The sequence below is a fragment of the Typha latifolia genome, chromosome 14 (assembly GCF_019914945.1).
Source record: "Typha latifolia isolate L0001 chromosome 14, TyphaL0001v2, whole genome shotgun sequence".
Classification (NCBI taxonomy): Eukaryota; Viridiplantae; Streptophyta; class Magnoliopsida; order Poales; family Typhaceae; genus Typha; species Typha latifolia.
Genome location: NC_133099.1, coordinates 9842099 through 9862129, shown reverse-complemented (window position 1 = coordinate 9862129; position 20031 = coordinate 9842099). Strand labels below are relative to the sequence as shown.

Here is a 20031-nt window from a genome sequence, read left to right as displayed (position 1 = left end):
CTGTCGTCGTCGCCGCAGCATCACCCTCACCGCCTCTCTCTTTCTCCCTCTAAATCTCTATGTCTCTCTTTCGATCTCTCTATCTCTCTCTCTTTCTCTCTCTCTCTCTCTCTCTCTCTCTCTCTCTCTCTCTCTCGAGCTCTCTCGAGCTCTCTCTTTCTCTCCTTCCCTTGCCGACGCTGGCCTACCACCGCTGTTGCCGTCGTCGCCGCCGCACCATCTTCTCTTTCTCTAACTCCCTCATTCTCTCTCTTACCCTCCTCTCTTTCTCTCTCTCTCTATCACCTCTCCCTTTCTCACCACCTTCTCTCTCTCTAACTCCCTCGTTCTCTCTCTACCCTTCTCTCTTTCTCTCTCTCTAGCACCGCTCTCTTTCTCTCCTCGCCGACGGCTTCTCATTATCGCTGTCGTCGCCGCCGCACCACCTTCTCTCTCTCTTACCCTCCTCTCTCTCTCTCTCTATCTATCACCTCTCTCTCTTGAGCTCTCTCCCTTCTCTTATCAACGCCAGCTGCCGCTGTCGCCGTCACCGCCGCCGCAGCCTAGGTGAGCCTCCCTTCCTTCTCCTTCTCTTCTTCTTCTTCTTCTTTCTTCTTTCTTTCTTTCTCTTCTCCTTCCTCTCTTCTTCTTCTCCATTCTTGGCCCTCCTCCTCCTCTTGTTGTGTAGCAAACAGTGTTAGAAGAGGACTATTATTATTATTTTTATATATAATTACTTCCTAATGATAAGTTACATAGTCTATTTAAGTAATTAATTATTTTGATAATTTATAACTAATATAATTTTACTAAGCATTTTAGTATAATAATTTATTAATTACAATTATAAATATTGCCTATAAATTTATTTAGAGTTTTAGTTATTATTTATTAGTGAATATATGTAGTCTTATATTTATATTTAACTTATATTATATATGTCTATTTTTAGTATATTAGTATTGTCTAATAGTTTGTATAAAATGGAATACTAGAATTGCAGATTATTTTTGTATAATAGGATAATGATTATTTTATGTATAATCTAGGATTAGTTAAATAAGAGTAAGTATTACAAAATAACTAGTAATAATATTATTCTATAATTATATTTTTATTAAATCATATATATAGACGTCTTGGTTATTTATAAAAAGGAGATAAATTACTATATACTTATTTTCTATAATTACCAAATTAGGATTTTATTAAATAAATATAAATAGCATATTAATATTGCCACAATTAAATTTATCCTATAAATCTAATCAATATTAAACCTAATAAAATATCATATTTTACTCGAACGAATTATAATTAGATAAACAACTAACTTTATGTTACTTAAACATTTTCAGACTTTGAACCCCGTTATTTGAGACCCCGAGGATCTCACCAGCGTCGAATGGCAGTTGATTGATGGACCCGAGGGATACGTGTGTTGAGTCTTCTGATATAATGTGAGTAGTCTTATCCCCTAGACGCCTTTCTCAAATTAGGATATATTATATCTTATGTACACGCATGTTTTGGCCTCCAGCATGATTATATGATTTTATCTAGAGATGATTGCAGTCGAGCATATTTTATTATACATTCGATTATGCTGATTTGGGATATGAGTACATTGGTGATATATATATAGATGATTAGAGATGATTCTACTGTTATGATTGTTTACCGAGTTGATATGTATCATGAGTATGCATATGATAGATTAGCATGAGTATGCATGTGTTGACGATATAGTTGGAGACTACGTTGCATCATTTTCTCTTAATTCCTATTCCACCTAAATTCCTGTTATGCATTGACTTATTATCGTACTTGATATATGCATTTGATTTGTCATTTAGAAGGAAAGCATGAAATGTGATTAATATGATAGTTGATAGAAAGTGTGAGGATACTCGAGTGGGCGCGAGGGTTAGGGCGTGCCTGGAGATGATTGATCGCTCGACATAGTCGCGGTCCTGTTGGCCTTACATCTGATGTCGTTAGTCTGTGTGCACAGCAAACATTCGGACACATGCCGTTCGTCAGGGCATATGTGGTGAGTTATCCTCACGAGGTTTTTATCAACTATGTGGGTGCCCGGTCTGGATGGATGTTGATACCCTAGCGAGTGGCGGGGTATGGTTATATTAGAGATATTCTTGCGGGTGACAGAGTATGCTTTGAGCCTTTGGACATGATGTTGAGACCAGATACCGGGTATTGACTGTGCACAGTGGTCTAGTATGATGATATTATACCGAGATGTCGGTGATGATCGTGATGTTGAGAAATGCATATGATTTCATTATTATCTGACATACCTGATTATTGAGTTGTTAATATACATCACATATGATTGCATTTGATATCATAGCATTGTCATGGTCGGCATGCATCATATATCATATTTGAGAGAGAGTTATAAGGATCATATGACGTGGTGACATGTTTATTCATTGTCGAGGATTATGTATTCTTATCAGTTATGAAATGTTATCTATATTTCATTTATGTATTATTGATGACACATTTATTTACTCATTCATGGCATGATACTCTTTCTTGATTCATATTATCCGTACATGATTTACTCTCTGTTTGGCATCACTAATTCGGGGTAAGGTCTATTCACTAAGCCTTTTGCTCATGACTCTCTTTATTTCTTTTCTAACCCCTCAGATTTGTGGTACGTGATAGCGACCTGAGATATCTTGAGAAGATATTTTAGAGTGATGATGAGGTGAGCTATTGATGCGAGACGGTATAGAAGATAGCTTAACCAGACATTGAGTTGTATCGTTGTTTGTTATATTTGTACCTTATTGTATCAGATGATGATTTGTATAGTATATGTCAGATTTTATAGCACTCGTGTATCAGTTGTTTAGTTGTATCTTGATGGTTTGTTGTGGCCTGTGTGGGCCTTGCCAGATTATGTAGTGGTCTAGTGTATATTATTATGGACTTGGATATTCATATGTTAATAAGTTTATTTGGTCGATAGTATGATGTATTTAGTGATGGATTATGTGATCATGGATAGGTTCACAGGTTTTATTTGATGATGTCATGATTATATATGCACAGGAGAATATATGTGCGTGACGGGCCCCGTTCGACCTGTCGCGTGTGCGCGCGTTGCTGTGTGGGTGCGTGGGCATGCACGTGCCGTGCCGGGCGGGGGCGTTATAGTGATGGTCAAACAAGGGAGGAGGAGAATTAAGAGAGGAAGGGAGATAAACCAACTAGAGTTTCAAAAATTCAGATCTCTCACTCATGTACACACCATAACATTTATGTGGTTCCTGACCTGACTCAGTTAGCTGGATCGAATAGACTGGAGTCTGACTAAATCAAGTAAGCAAAGGACTAAAAAGTAAATACTCTAACATCTTATCTAAATGGCAAAAGGCACATAATAAGTAAATAAAGAAACATCATCATCGGACTGTCCTTCTGTTCTCGGGCTAAGACGTTCGAACACCTAGCTGGGGTGTTCAAAGGCTTAGACCCGAGATTTGAATTCCTAGGCTGGTTGGGTCGTAACAGAAAGGTTCAGGTACCAACCAAAAAACCACAACTTTACAATTGGTTGATACCATTCTCTTCTGCCGGATGAAAAAGGCATCAGTCAATCACTAACCTCAATATTATTCTCCTCTTTTAAAGATAAACTTCTCAAAATCCTGTATAATTGATGTAGTAGAGAGAGATCTAACAAGATGGATGGAGATATCAGGGTGCTCGGTTGGAAGCTTTTCCAAATAATATCATGGGCTACCACTAAGAATTGGAGCACTCATATCACTAGATTAGTACCTTATCATTAGCAGGCTTAGGAGTTGGACAACAAAATATCTATCAATTGGAGGCTTCAAAATGCGGTTCTCTCAGCATTACCCTCCTATTTTACTTCGGTCTCCTGACTACTTGCTAAAGTGCTCTATAGAATTGATTCCATTTGAAAAGTTTTCTTTTGGCAAGGCAAAAAGAAAATTAAAGAGTTCCAATGTCTGGTCAATTAGGAAAAGTTATGTAAGAGCAAGAACGAAGGAGGTCTTGGTGTTCTGAACCTCAAAAACCAAAACATAACGTTGTTAGCAAAATAACGGTGGAAACTACTAAATGATGAGAATCATCTCACTGGAAAGATCTCATATCTTACGATATTACCATAGGTTTAAAAGAACAACGTCCACTTTGTTGCTCCTTTGCTTGGAAAGAAAAGTTATTCCTAAAGATCAAGGCATCCTTCCAAGTTGGAGTAAACTATGTTGCAAAAAATGGAGAATGGATAGACACATGGCCTTCCCCTCAGCTTATAAAAACTTTGGTGATAACAAAGATATCCGAGCATTACTCTGTTAAAGATCGAACCAGATGGAGCTCCAGTAAATATTCAGGGTACTGCGTCAGAGGGATATCATAAGAAAAGAGTTTCAAAACATCCAACTCCACTTAAGAGAGAGATAGCTCAACAAACTGAGACAAAAATATTTGGCATTTCACTACGTGAGGAAATTACCCGGTCAAATCACATTATAAATTGGTAAATTATTCAGAGGCTGGTGCAGATTTTATTACTATAATATAGAAATTGACGGTACCTGTCAAAATTAAGATTTTTCTTTCACTAGCACATCTTAACAGATTGCATATTAAAGACAACCTGCTAAAGAGAGAACTATCGCATGGCTGCAATGTGGACAAGCCAGCACACTTCTTCAATTGCAACTTCATGTAGGGTTTATTCTCTATATTATCTTTTACATATTCACACATGGTTTTCATCATGAACAACCACATTAAGTGGAGATTGGACCAGGATTAGTAGACACTCGCCCTGCGAAAAGACAGTGCAAGCTTTGTTATAGGAAATAACCCTTTCCTAAGGAAAAATTTCTTTACTTTTATACACTCTATTCTTCACCCATTCTCTCCACCAATCAGCACTACCACCTTCTCTTCCTCTGCCCGCCCTACCACCTCCTCCCCACTCCCCAACCACCTCAATCACCCAGCACCGAACTCCTCCACCACCCGTCACCCTGAATCATTCTCATTCTCCTCCGCTCGCCACCTCTCCTCCTACACCTATCTCTTTCTTTCTATTATTTTCTGCCAAAAATTCCTTAATTATTCAAATATGATAAATTAAACCAATCCTGAGAAAAATAACTCTATAGGATCCTTTAGTTGCACTTATCAATCCTATATGCTGAACAACTTTAAGTAGGATTTCAATTTCTCCACTCACCCACCCACCCACGTCTAGAAAAAAAAAATGTGTTAACAGTAATTCGCGCAAAAAATCAATACGATTTTTTTTACCCATTTCGGTTTAACCATTACAATTTATCCATTTTATATATAAGATAACTATAATACTCTTATGTCTTTTTACGAGCATATAAAACTATTTCCACCAAGTTGTGACATTAATTATTATCAATGTTCTGGCATAAATATGGAGGGAACTACTAAATAATATTTAGACTTTTTTATTTTTTTTTACATCAATAAATAATAATTACACTATCTGATTTTTCTTCTTTCCTAATAACAATTACACTATCTAATTAAGATATTATCTACGAATTAATACCTAATAGATTCCATAAATATTAACAATGGAAACTGTAAATACTAATACTAAATCCCAAGAATAGAATACATGAATTTATAGATAAACCAACAAAAATTACAATTACATAAACTAGTAAAATCTATATAGACAAATTAACAAAAACTAATAATATATATATATATATATATATATATATTCAAATTATGTAGATAAACTAATAGAATCTATAGATAAATTAGCAAAAACTTATAATTCTATATATCGCAATTAAATAAAAAAAAGTAATAAAATCTATTGATAAGTTGACAAAAAAAAAGAAAATCAAAGGGTGAGATTATATCTATTACGCCACTCACATTAGGCTTGAAAGATTTTACCAAGGATGAAGAAGATATTACAGATTTAGAATTTTGTCCAACATTAAACATAGTTCTCAAGCAATGCGAGTTTACCAAATGGAGAAAAGAATATGATATACTTATCTAGCATTTCAGATTTAAAAGGGGAGGAATGAAGAGAAGAGATAGGGCAAAAAAAAATGTTAAAGCAAATGAGGATAGTGTTTGGGAAGAGAGGAGAAGAGGAAAATTTAAAACGGTAAGAAGAAAAAAAAGTAAGGAATGAAGATGCAATTTGAACAAGGGAGAAGATGGGTTGGAAAATAATTTTCTTTTGTCTTTCAACTTTTGGTAGTTTTTTAGAATTTTTCGGGAATTTTCATCTTCTTTCTATCTCATACCTCAAAAAGAATTATAAAATCTCTCTACATTTAATAATGGGAGATATTCTATTTAATAGTGGAAGAGTAATCTTGTTATTTAAAAAAATATTAGGTAAGTATGCAATGATAAGTAAAAAAGGAAAATCATATTAGTTTTTTCAAATCACCCATATTCCTCTGTCAACAAACACCCTAAAACTTATCCCTAAATAGAATATTCTAATCTGGTGCTAAATACATTTATATTTATAGAATTTTTTAATAATATTGTGTATTTTTATCCATTTCTATTTTATGGGTCTATTTTGTAATAGGATCCCTCTTTTTTTCTCTATAATTTTTACATAAATAACAGGATTAACACATTGTCTCTTGGTTAATTTATCTAACCATTTGCAATAGAAGTGTACAATTAAGTAGGATGATCAAATATAGAAAGAAGTTTTTAAAGTGGATTAGAGTGAGATATGATTTGGTTAGCCCGAGTGTAAATTAGAAAATTTTTAAGAGTATCTAAGTAATTTAATTAGCAGAATTACATAAATCATAGGATTAATAGTAGTTATTTGACAAATACCATTATAACGTTATATGGATTCGGTTATAAAATCTACAAAGACTTATCAGAAAATGATAAAAATATAAGGTGTTATTTAAAAATTTTCTTTTGATTTATTTTAAGATTATTAGAGATAAGAATATAAAAGTACAATCTGTTCTTTTTTATGAGAGATTAATAAAGAATACTTAAATTCTTGGATTATAGGTTTTAGGGTTTTAAAAAATAATTAGAAAAAAATTATATTTTATCCATGTGGTTAGGCCTAAATTTACTTCACTGCAGTATAATTTCATTTGTATTACTTTACTCCCTCTCGTGAGTCTTGTAGGTGTTTAGAAGTCGTAATTTCAGATCTTTGTATTTACTACTTTCGCATATGTAAATGGGTCACCAACCCCATGTTTTTTGCTTATTTTTATGTGTCTTTTGTTTTCTTTAATATCTACTTGTTAAATCACTTGGATTTAGTTTCATGAGAATCCGACATCTTAATGAAAAGATATTAATAAAATAGTTGAGCAATAATGTCAAATAGGGTAGAATGGTAATTAACTGATATTGCGGTAATCGTTGAAGGGTGGTGGATGGCCCTAAGATAAGGTGGCTGCTAGTGGTGGAAGGTGGCTAGGGTTTGAAAGATCAGAATGCTTCTATGATTATAATCTACTCCTTGAAAAATAAAGACAATTGTAAAAGATAATGACAAAAATAATAGCTTGGCTAACTCAGATTCCCGATCGAATTGATCAAGCACTCGCCATCTATTTTCATTGTTCAATTGTCTCCACTCTTATTTATAGGAGTAAAAATTTCTCGCGAATCGGATCCATATGTAGATCATCCGATTTATTTGAAATTCAAATAATAAGATAAAACTAACTAATTTGACTCGACTTGCCTCCGTATGGTCGGAGCGTAAGAAAATAAATGTTTAATCAATGTTTCGAAAAGAGAATTTAATCTATGCTACAGATAAATTATGGTATCTACTTAAAAAATTTATGAATTACAGTTAGAATTTCGTATTTAAACTAGGAATTATTTGTTCTACAATAGATAGATTCATAATCTAGAGAAACTCTGAATACTAAAGTTGAAAATCATTATGTCACCGATTGTATTAATTTTATAATTTTTGGACGTCTAATAATTATTTTTTGAATATGTTTTTTGAAATTGTGTAGAATAAAAATTTTGCGTTTAAGTACGAAATTCTGACTGTAATTCGTAATTTTATATTTAAACTAGGAATATTCGTTTCGGCATAGATTGATTCCTAATATAAAGAAACTCGAAATACAAAAATTGTAGATCATGATGTCATTGATTTTATCCAATTAATTTTCTAATATTTGGACATTATGATCTTTTAAATATTCTTTTTAAACTGCAATAAATTAGAAGATGAAGTATGGAAAATAGGGAAAGAAGAAAAAGAATTAATACTAGCATATAAAGTAAAAGATGAAGACAAAGAAGATGAAGAAAAAGAAGAAGATGATAATGACGAAGAAGGAAAAGATGAGTATGGTGCTATTTTTCTCTCATTTTATGATGTCTCGTCAATATTTAATGATGCACTAAATAACAGAAATAATAATGTCGAAAGAGAAAAAAACTCTAAGAGAAATAAAAAAAACTGTGCAAATAACCCAATGAAAAGAGTGAAATAAATTTAAATCTAGAGGTAAAATATAAATTTCTCTAATAAATAATTGATTTGTATCCGGCCATCGCTCTTACCGAAAAGAATTAGTGGAGGATGGCCGTGTGGACCGACGGTGTGGTTGTTATAGCATGACCAAACGGATTAAAGTTGAATTATCCGGCATGGCTGCATGAGTGCAGATGGTAGCTGAACTAGGTAGGTGGGGGGCTTTAAAAAAATTGAAAAGAAAGAGGACGGGTGGCGCTAAAAGGTCCGCTCTTCTGATTATTTATTATTTTGTTTTTTCAAGAACGCTGGCTCACTGGCCCACTTGGTTTTTTCTTTTTTTCACATTGGTCGTTTCGAAATGATACGGGAAGACCGGTGTGCAGCTTTTCCTTTTTATATATTTCAATCTCTTTACCAAAGCGTGCTACCTCACTCGCCTAGTCTTCTCTGTTCCACCACTGAATGAGGTTTTAAGGAAGGAGAGAGAGAGATGGAGGCGGTGGACCATCGGGTGATTGGAAGCGAGGCGGAGCTGGTCTCTATACCGGCGACACCGAGGGGAGTTCCGACGCCGGAGACGGTGACGCCCTCAGGACAACGGTCCCCACGGCCGGTGGTAGGAGCAGCGTCCAACTCCAAGTCATGGACGCCGACGCCGGTGAACGTGGTCTCCCCGCGTTTCCTGAGGAGCCCAATGTCAGTTGGGACGCCTGTGAAGAGGGTTCTGCTGAACCTGCGGGGCTACCTGGAAGAGGTGGGCCACCTCACCAGGTTGAACCCGCAGGACGCGTGGCTTCCCATTACCGAGTCCCGCAACGGCAACGCCCACTATGCTGCCTTTCACAACCTCAACGCTGGCGTGGGATTCCAAGCCCTCCTCCTCCCAGTCGCCTTCTCACTGCTCGGATGGTCCGTACATTTTCCATTTCTTTTCATTTTTTGGAGGGTTTCCTTTTCTCTCTCTTTTTATCTGATTGGTTGCGCATGCAATAACCTGAGGGAGAGAACTAGTCTATGATCGGGCAGTTCGGGTGAATCCTTATCCACTGATCTCCTTGCCAACTTGTAATAAGGAGCAAGCTCTGGTTGTCGGATTTCATAGGCTCCAGTCGTCTCGTCTGATAACAAAAATGCAAATCTCCAAAGTTATTGATGATTCGAATAGCCTTTAAATTTTGAGGGCCTTCTTTCATTTTTGGAGCACTTGTTCAGCACTTTCCTTTGACGTTGGATCAGCCTCGTAAACATTTTGGGAAGTTCCATCACACAATAGTTGCCCTATGCCGTCGTTAATATCATCATTCATGGCCTTCTCATCTAGAAATTAATGTTCAACTAAGATGTCCCCAAGGTTGGTTTTGTGTCCATCGGACCATTGGGCCTCACCAACAAGAGAGTGAGAGACACCTCCTTTATGATGTGAACATGATAGTATATTTTATGCATTGGAGGACATTCTTACAGATTAACTACAGAATCAGGAAGCGTAGAGATCCTGTTTCCTTGGGGGAAAATTGTGTCCGCCTTAACCCCATATTTAAAGTCACTGGTTGCATTCTTTAAATTTCCAAATCCGAGGAGCTTCTGCTTTTTATGCTTAAATTTCTTTCCCCACACTACAGCTTATGACATACAAGTCCCTGATGATGGCTGTGATCATGGTTCATTACAGTAAGAAATGCCTTCTGTTTGTTTTTGTCATTAGCATATGTGAAAAGATATCTCTTTGTATTTTTTTTTGATGTTCTTATTTGCCTTAACATGTTAATTCTTATTCTAGTAGATAACTCCGATGTGGACTTATATTATGATCATATTCAACATCTGACCAAAGACTCAGTGCCACAAGTGAAATTCATTTAATTTCCTATTATTGATGACATCTACTCAAAATTTCTCAATTAAGAAGCACATGTTATCTAAAGAACTTATAATCTCAAAATTCTTTGGATATAGTCTTCATGGTTAGAATTTTTCTAGTGAATGTTTTGGTGAATTGCAGGAGTTGGGGAATAGTATCTCTGACTATTGCTTATTGTTGGCAATTATACACACTCTGGATTTTGGTTAAGCTTCATGAAGCAGTACCAGGAAGGAGGTATAATAGATATGTGGAGCTTGCACAGGCTGCATTCGGTAAGGCTGGTTGCTACCTTCATTCTTCTTATGCAACTTTTTGAATTCCTAATGCATAACAATTGAAAATTTAGGGGAAAATATAAGAAACCTAGACAGACTAGGTGGAGAAGTAAGTCAATTTTCAAGTCAAAGTCAAAGTCAAAAGGTCAAATCCGAATCAAACTAGGAAAACTTAATCTTACTAAGTTTATAAATCCGATTATGAATCGTATTTAGAAAACTGAAATCAAGTAGAAAAAGAAAACTCAAATCCTAACTGGATTAAGTAATTTGAATCTTTCTAGAACTAGAAAATCAAATACTACTTAAATTATGTAAAGGAACCCAACTTAAATCAAAATGTGAAAACCAAGTAAGATTTGGAAACATAATGCCAATAGCGAATAAGAAAAATAAAAGCATGACAAACATAATTACACAATTTTTTTAACGTGGAAAACCTCTCTCACGTTGATAGAAAAAAATTACTGATCTGATCAACTTCTTAGATTAATCTATTTCACTATTGAACTTAGATACAATATTCTCAATAATCATTTTTACCATACATTGGATAACCTCTAATTAGAGTCATTTTCTTGCTCGAACTTTACGCTTCAATGAACTACTCCGTGAACCTATATTGAATTCTCATTTTATTGTCCTTAACTTGATGAGATCAAACTCCTAAACTCCTCATGTCAATATAGATGTCATGAGCAAAGTAGTGTAATGGAGCTCAATTTTTAACTTTAATTAGCCGCTGGGTATGTGAACCTTAATTGAGAGTATGTAACATAATCGTGTGAAAGTGAAGTTGAGTATCACTTGGAAGCCTTTTCTGCATAGTTTAGGCCTACCCTGCAGCCCACTGAATGACCTTCCATGGCATTTTGAAACAAGACAGAAAATAACTTCTGGTCATGCATTACAGAACATATGAAGATTGCAAAACTCGCACAGAAATTATAACTTGATGTTTTTAAGTTTCATGCTTGCTATAGTGATTTATACTGTATTATGCTATATATCCTTTTCATGAAGCATATTGCAAATCTTAGCATTATGTCCTCGTATTCAAACAACTCAAGGACTGAACTACATGTCCAAATGGAACATTTATACCGCAGAGTACAGGCTTCAATAATGTATACTGGTATATTTCCTTAAAACATAACACAAAATGAGCCAAAATAAGAAGAGTACATGATAACATGGACTTTCTACTTGTATCATGTAAGCAATCCCATTGATGTATCGAACAATGTCAGTAAAATGAGGATGTCCCAGTGCATGAGGCTCCCACTAATGCAGGAGCAAACATTATTCCTAGGTCTTAGTCCTTGTGCCTGCCTCATACAATTTATTTCCTTTTCAGGAGAAAAATTAGGTGTTTGGCTGGCTCTTTTTCCAACAGTGTATCTATCAGCAGGCACTGCAACTGCATTGATCCTTGTTGGCGGGGAAACTATGAAGCTCTTTTTCCAAATAGTCTGTGGGCCCGTTTGTTCATCCAACCCACTTTCTACTGTTGAGTGGTATCTGGTATTTACATCATTGTGCATTGTTCTCTCTCAGCTTCCGAACCTTAACTCCATTGCTGGGCTTTCACTTATTGGAGCTATAACAGCAATAACTTATGCTACTATGTCCTGGGTACTCTCAGTTAGCCAAAAAAGGCCCCCATCTATATCTTACGAGCCACTTAACTTCCCTTCTTTTACTGCTTCGATATTCTCAATCTTGAATGCTCTTGGCATAATAGCATTTGCATTCAGAGGACACAATCTTGCTCTAGAAATACAGGTACTAAATCAAAGAACTTAATTGAATGTAGTGATAGAAGTATAAGTTTGAGAATGTTTGACATTTTTTGCAGTTTCACATTTTTCTGTCTTGTGATAGTTTCCTCTCTTAATCCATTTCCAGGCAACAATGCCATCAACCTTTAAACATCCTGCACATGTCCCTATGTGGAGAGGAGCCAAAGTAGCATATTTCCTAATAGCTATGTGCTTATTTCCTGTTGCAATTGGAGGTTTCTGGGCTTATGGTAACATGGTAAGTTTATTTGCTGAAGTGTCCAGAAGAGCTCTAGCACTAAATAAAGCTGTTGCTTTACTGTGTCTTGTTAATATATCTGCTTCACTGCGCGGACTGATGTCTATTGATATTGAGTAACTCTAATTGTCTTCAAATTTTCTATATAGATGCCTGCAGGAGGGATGCTGAATGCCCTATACATGTTCCACAATCATGATATTCCACGTGCACTCCTGGCGATGACGTTTCTTTTGGTTGTGTTTAATTGCCTGAGCAGCTTCCAGATTTATTCGATGCCTGTGTTTGACAGTTTTGAAGCAGGTTACACCAGCCGAACAAACCGCCCTTGCTCTATTTGGGTCCGTTCTGGCTTCCGCATCTTCTATGGTTTTCTCTCTTTTTTCATTGGAGTAGCACTTCCTTTTCTCTCTAGTCTGGCCGGCTTATTAGGTGGCCTTACCCTGCCTGTCACCTTTGCTTACCCCTGTTTCATGTGGATCCTTATAAAGAAGCCCCAAAGATTTAGCTTCAGTTGGTATCTGAATTGGGGTCTTGGAACTTTGGGCATTGGTTTCAGCTTAGCCTTCTCCATTGGTGGTGTTTGGAGCATGGTGAACAGTGGTCTTAAGCTAAAATTCTTCAAGCCTAGCTAGTTACAATTGTTCTATATACGCTTTTGGAAAAAAAAAAAAAAGAATCGGTTCTAGGGTACCACCTATTTGATAATCTGTGGACATTGAGTCATGTATATTAATTGCATACTAGCGATGTCAATTACGCTATACATTGACATGGCATCTATTTTCACACTGAAATTTTGTTTCTTCGAAACTGAGATTCTATAAATTTATAGCTGATTGGCATCATTGAAGCTTCTTCAAGTCAATTTGTCTAATTCTTGGTTGCATGCCAATTATTACTCTCATGTTGCATTGTGTATGAAAGAGAACTAGGTGATTTGTACAGAAACACAGGATTTTTGATTTTATCACTCGGACATACATATACATTTTTGTTGCATATTAATTTTTTTTTCTTTTTCTCTTTTAATTTTGTTATGTATTTAACACAATCCAATTTTTTTATTAAATTGTGTTATTCTGTCTTTTTTATGTCTCGAGAAAAGTACACATTAATAAATGTTTACTCATCTTTTGTATATTTAAGTAATACGTAAATTTTTTGCGAATTAGTTTGACTTCTTTTAAAAATATTTAATACGTCATTTTTGTGTAGGAAAAATGATGATAATAATAAATGGTTACTGACTAATACAAGTTAGAAATTAGGTAAATTAACTACGGTTTATACTCATGTAAACTAAGAACTATGTAAACAGCTATGAATTTTATAAAAATATAAATATTCAATAACTGTGAATTATCTAACAAAATTATGTAAATATAATTGCGGACCATCTCCCATTCATTAAATCTAAAAAAAATATGGATGAGCTGTCGAGGTTTTGAAATCATTTACTTGTCTCTACTATAAAATTATTCATCTTTTTTTATCTCATCAAATATTTATGTATTATTAAAAATAAATTCACCCTATGTATTAATGAGACAATCTAGTGGAGACACCACTTTTTGTCACGTTTATTCTCGTAAGCACAAAAGGGCTGCACCCGTGGCCCTTTGGTTTAACGAGGGTTGTGACTAGTCACCTTCTAAGGCTATTTTTTCATCTTGTCTTTTAGTCACCTTTTAGGGCTATTTTTATTTTTTATCTTTTATTTTATTTGGCCTATATAAAGGCTTGTAATCATCTTTTATGGGTTAATGAATATTTTGAGAGCTTTTGCCTATTGAGTGTTTGTTGGTGGATTCCGACACCCCGATTGGTGGATTTCTCGGGTTTGATTATTTCTCCCTACTTTTTATTCTCAACTCTACAATCAAGACAATACGTTGTTCTGCATCAGCTTTGGTATCAGAGCGGATCGTTTCCTAGTTTATGGATGCTCTACTGCCTGGATTTTACACAGCGCCTCATCTTTTTTTCGTCAGATCAATCGCTTCACGAACACCAGATCGCTACGAGATCCGTCGCCCGATAACATTAGGATCTGGATCCGAGTTACGCAAGGAGATCACCCTCAAGGAGGAAAATAATAAACCATTACCGTCACAAGGAGATAATTACAAGTAAGCTTTATTCAATAGATTTTCTTTCCCCGTTTTAGATTAAAAAAAAGAGAGAAAAAAAGAAAAAGAAAAGAAAGAGCTCTCTGAAAAAAGAAAAAAAAGAAAGAAAGAGCTCTCTTGAAAAAAAAAAGAGAAAAAAAATCCGAAATTCAGTTTGTTTGTTTCATCTTTATCTTTAATTTTAGATTTCGAAATTAATTTTAGAAGATATTTTTTTCTTCTTTTTCTTATTTACCTTTTCCATAATTTTAGAGATTAGTTTCCAAAATTTTAGGGATTAGTTTCCATAATTTTTGAAAATTAGTTCCCTAATTTTAAAATAAATACCTATCTTATCTACTTCCATAACTTAATCCCAACCAACTCAATCCAAACTCATCGTCATCTTCCTCCTCTTTAGCCCCAGCCGTCACTCACATCCATCATCCTATCTTCCTATGTTTGCCGACGCTGCCGCCAACCTCCACGGACGACGCCACTGTCGATTTCCACGGCCCTTGCTCTGTCGTGCCACCATCTTCACCACCATCTACTACTGCCATCGTTGCAGCCCCTACGCGGACTTGCCACTGCTTCATCGTAGTCGTCACTGCCATTCTTGCAGCTCCCTTCCATCGCAACCGCCGTCGCTATCCCTACCACCACAGCCGTCGCCACAGTCGCTGGTTATTGGATTCCGCCACCGTTATCACGACCACCATCTACAGTGGACGTGCGACATTCGGTAACATCCGTCCTTTCTTTACTGTTATTTGTTAGTCTTAAAATAACAACTATCTTTCTATTGGTGTGGATCATAAACATATTGAGCCTGTTATTGCCTGCTATTGTCTACCTATTTACATTGCTTAATTCATTTGTTTTATTTCAACAAGCGCTTGAACCTGATATTGCCTACCTACTTCTTTTTGTTTGTTACAAAAAAAAAATTAATATTAACGGTAGAACTAGCTAGGTTAGAGGGAAAGTCTTGACATAGCTGCAGTCCCCATCTCGATCTCGTGAGCTTGTACCACTGGTTTGTAATTTTTCTGTTGAGTCTGACTGGCTCTTACTGAAAACTTCATAAGTGGCTGTAGGTTATTACTCCCTTATTGTTCGCTGTGATCTTTTCTTGCATATCATCATTCATTTATTGCATTTATTTTTTTAGTGGTAGAGACACTTTATATGAACCTTCGTAGTGGTAGGAGAGTATCTCACTCTTCATCCTAGTCTGTTATGGAACCCAATGCTATGGAAGATTTTCGTCGATTTTTACAAGAGTCCATTGAAACCATTACTACTAGATTGGACGACTTCAATGCTCGTCTTGAGGCTATTGAGATGGGTCGTGACCAACATGAGACTAGGAGTAACGTCGGTGCATCCAACACGGGTGCCACGCGTGCCGCTCCTAATGTTGAGACCCATCGACAGGCTCCATACTACCCTCACCATAAGAGAGGTCCTGAGAGAGAACCCCATAGGTAAAATTATCGTGAAGATATATTTGATTTTTAAAATAACAGGGGGTTTAGAGGCAATGTCGCCTTTAGAGAATCTCAAAACAATGACAATCAAATTATAAAAAATATTAAAGTGGATGCCCCAACTTTTGACGATCGCTTAGATCCTGCTATATTTACTGATTGGCTCCGTGAGATGGACCATTTCTTTGAGTGGTATGATCTACCAGAAAACCGACGCGTTAGATTTGTCCAAATGAAACTAGTCGACCGGGCCAAACTGTTTTGGCAAAGTATAGAACAACTATTAGTACGACGAAACCAATCTCCCATAATTCATTGACCTGAAATGAAAGAAAAATTAAAAGAAAAATATTTGCCACATTCTTATCTTGGTGACCTTTTGGATCAATGGAATACTTTAAAACAGAGTTGCCTAGGCGACCAATTGGGCGCACCCCTCCCAGTTACGCACTTGCTGGCGTAAAAGCTCCACCACCATTGGTACCTATCAGAACTACCCAAACTGCCGCATCTGCCTAATCTGACAAAGGGAAGGGGCCCCTCCATGAAACTGCACCTGTTAATAACCCCCGTCGATGTTACAAATGCCGACAAGTTGGTCATGTAGCCTCAAACTGTCCTCGAAAGGCCCTTTATCTTAGGGAACATGATGACATTATTAGGGAAAATGAGCTTGATGAACAAGTTTATGAACCTGACCCTGATGATGTCCAAGATAGTGATGAAGATCGTGATTATGGAGACCATACTGTTGATGTTGTTCGTTGCGCTTTGACGCAACCCCGGGAGATCGATGATTGGCGAAGGAATGCAATATTCCACACTTACATTAAATGTAGGACTAAAGATTGCAAAGTCATCATCGACAGTGGGAGTTGTATTAACGCCGTCTCTTCTAACGTTATATCTCGCTTGACGTTAAAGTCTACACCTCATCCGAATCCTTATAAGTTATCTTGGGTAAATGATTCTTCCATTGCTATAAATGAGAGATGCATCGTTCCTATCATTTTCCTTTCTTATAAGGAAGGTGCGACATTGTGCCAATGGATGTAGGGCATATTATTTTAGGCCGCCCTTGGTTATTTGATCATGATGTAACTAGTTTTGGGCGTTCCAACTCGTGCTCTTTCAATTTTGAAGGCAAAAAGATTACGATAAATCCTATGCGCCATAAAATAATTAATAAAGATAACAAAAAAAATGCTCCAAGTAAAAAGGGTTTGCACATAATAAATTCTAAAGAATTTGAAAAGGAAGCAAACCAAGGCTCAATTGTGTTTGCCTTGGTGGCTCGTGAAGTTGGGAGCACTACCCTCACTCCATCATTCGACGAATCTGCTTCTATACTAAATGAGTTTTAAGATGTGTTTCCGGATGATTTGTCGGATCAATTGCCTCCTTTACACGATATTCAACATGCAATTGACTTTGTCCTTAGAGCGTCCCTCCCAAACTTGCCACACTATTGAATGAGCCCCAACAAACATGCTGAACTGCAACATCAGGTAAATGAACTTCTTATGAAGGGTTTCATCCACGAGAGGCTAAGCCCTTATGTTGTGCCTGCCTTGCTCACGCCAAAGAAGGATGGGTCCTGGCGTATGTGTGTCGATAGTCGAGCCATTAATAGAATAACAGTCAAATATCATTTTCCCATTCCATGATTTGATGACATGCTTGATATGATGGCGGGAGCTTCAATTTTCTCTAAGATCAATCTTAAAAGTGGTTATCATCAAATCCGAATTCGCCCAGGCGATGAATGAAAAATTGCTTTTAAGACAAAAGACGGGTTGTATGAATGGTTGGTAATTGATACGATTCGGACTTCACCGACGTCGTCTCGAGCATGGATTCACTTTAGGAGTGTTTTTGCTTCATGTTTTAGTGTTTAATTTCCATTAAAATAAGTTTTCTGTAAGTCGCGTTCGAACGCGGGTGGAGTGAGTTCGAACGCGGTTTGTGAACGGGGTTGTGAACGTGGTGAAGAGAACGCCTGCATCGCGTTCGCAAATACCGACAGGCGCGTTCGATCACGCGTTCGAACGCCTGCATCGCGTTCGCAAATCCAGAAGAGCTAATTCGGTGCGTTCGAACGCGGTCGGGCGAGTTCGAACGCGGTCGGCGAAAATTGTGTTTTAGGGTTAATGTGAGTTGTTGGTTAGCCTATAAAAGGATGTGTAGGGCAACCAAGATTATTATTGATTATTGAGATTGAGTTTTGCCTTGCCTCCTTCGTCTTCTTCGCTCCCGTTCTCTCAATCCCCGGCGACGCCGCTTCTAACCTCCCTCATCCGGCTAATCACCCTAGTCCCTTAGGGGTGGCCCTCTTCTCCCCCTTCGTCCAATCTATCCAACACTTGCCCTAATCCTTCCATCAACCACAACCGTTCCACCATCACTTTTCACCGGTGCCACCACATTAACGCCGGTCCACCACCATCCACCATTACCTAGGATCTCGTGCCTCCATCCACGGATCCAAAACAGAGCATTCTGACGTTTGTCCACTAAACGGACGATATCTCGAGATTCCCAACTCCGATTCGCCTGAAACTTGATTTGTTAGAAATCTCTTTTCTAGGCCTAAAACATATCAAAATTTCACGTCGATCCGACGGCGGAATATTTCAGGATCTTATTTCAAAGTTCCGTGCAAGATCTAGTCCAGATCTGAGAATTAGAAAAGATCGATCTTTAGCCATAAAGGAGAGATCGTATCAAGCTGGTATCAGAGCCTTAGCCCCAAAGAGAAGATCGTATCAGTAATGCCTTTCGGTTTATCAAATGCCCTAAGCACTTTCATGCGTGTTATGATACAAGTGCTTCGCCCATTCATGGGCAAATTTCTTGTGGTGTATTTTGATGACATTTTGATTTATAGTCGATCAAAAGAGCTTCATTTGGACCATTTGTATCAAATTTCTTGTCGATCAAGTCATCTTCTTAGGATTTGTAGTTACTTCAGAAGGAGTCCGTGCTAACCGTGAGAAGGTCAAGGCAATTGCCGAAACCACGAAATATTCATGATGTGCGTAGCTTTCATGGCCTTGCTATTTTTTATCGCCGCTTCATTCGAGGGTTTAGTACTATCATATCGTCGATCACTGCTTGCTTGAAGAAAAGAGATTTATATTGGAGTAAGGCAACAGATAAAGCTTTTGAAGAGATTAAGAAGAAAATGACAATAGCGCCTGTAATGTGTCTTCCTGACTTTTCTAAAGCTTTCGAGGTGGAATGTGATGCCTCAAGCATCGGGATCGGCGGTGTCCTTAGCCAGGAACGCCATCTTGTTGCCTATTTCAGCGAAAAACTAAATGAGGCTAAGAAAAATACTCCACTTACGATAAGGAATTTTATGCGGTTATTCAAGCTTTACGCTATTGGCGCCATTATTTACTTCCGCATGAATTCGTGCTTTATTCCGACCATGAAACTTTTCGATTCCTAAATTCTCAGAAGAAACTAAATTCGAGACATGCTCGTTGGATCGAGTTCTTACAGGAGTATACTTTTGTATTCAAACATAGAGCTGGGGTTGGGAATAAGGCGACTGATGCGTTTAGCCGAAGATTTACCTTCTGTCTACCATTAGCATCAAAGTCACTGGGTTTGACAAAATGAAGGAAGATTATACAACTTGTCCGGACTTTGGCGAAATCGTTCTCACTTTGCTGATTGATCCGAACTTAGCTTTGGACAGTTATTCCCTCCAAGACGATTACCTGTTTAAGGCTAACAA

General features: G+C 37.0%; 1 protein-coding gene across 1 annotated transcript; it reads left to right on the top strand.

Annotated features, from left to right (window-relative positions):
• The first annotated feature begins 8881 nt into the window (after positions 1-8881).
• On the top strand, positions 8882-13530 carry LOC140800926 (lysine histidine transporter-like 8). The gene is made up of 5 exons (XM_073155860.1): positions 8882-9412; positions 10506-10639; positions 12000-12427; positions 12551-12682; positions 12832-13530. The coding sequence occupies exons 1-5, from the start codon at positions 8994-8996 to the stop codon at positions 13315-13317; spliced, it is 1599 nt and encodes a 532-aa protein (XP_073011961.1). The 5' UTR covers positions 8882-8993; the 3' UTR covers positions 13318-13530.
• Positions 13531-20031: the final 6501 nt, after the last annotated feature.

Coding starts and splice junctions, on each gene's coding strand:
- LOC140800926 (XM_073155860.1), top strand. CDS start 8,994: ATGGAGGCGGTGGACCATCGGGTGATTGGAAGCGAGGCGGAGCTGGTC. Junction 9,413..10,505: donor GCCTTCTCACTGCTCGGATG/GTCCGTACATTT, acceptor GGTGAATTGCAG/GAGTTGGGGAATAGTATCTC. Junction 10,640..11,999: donor GCTTGCACAGGCTGCATTCG/GTAAGGCTGGTT, acceptor TTTCCTTTTCAG/GAGAAAAATTAGGTGTTTGG.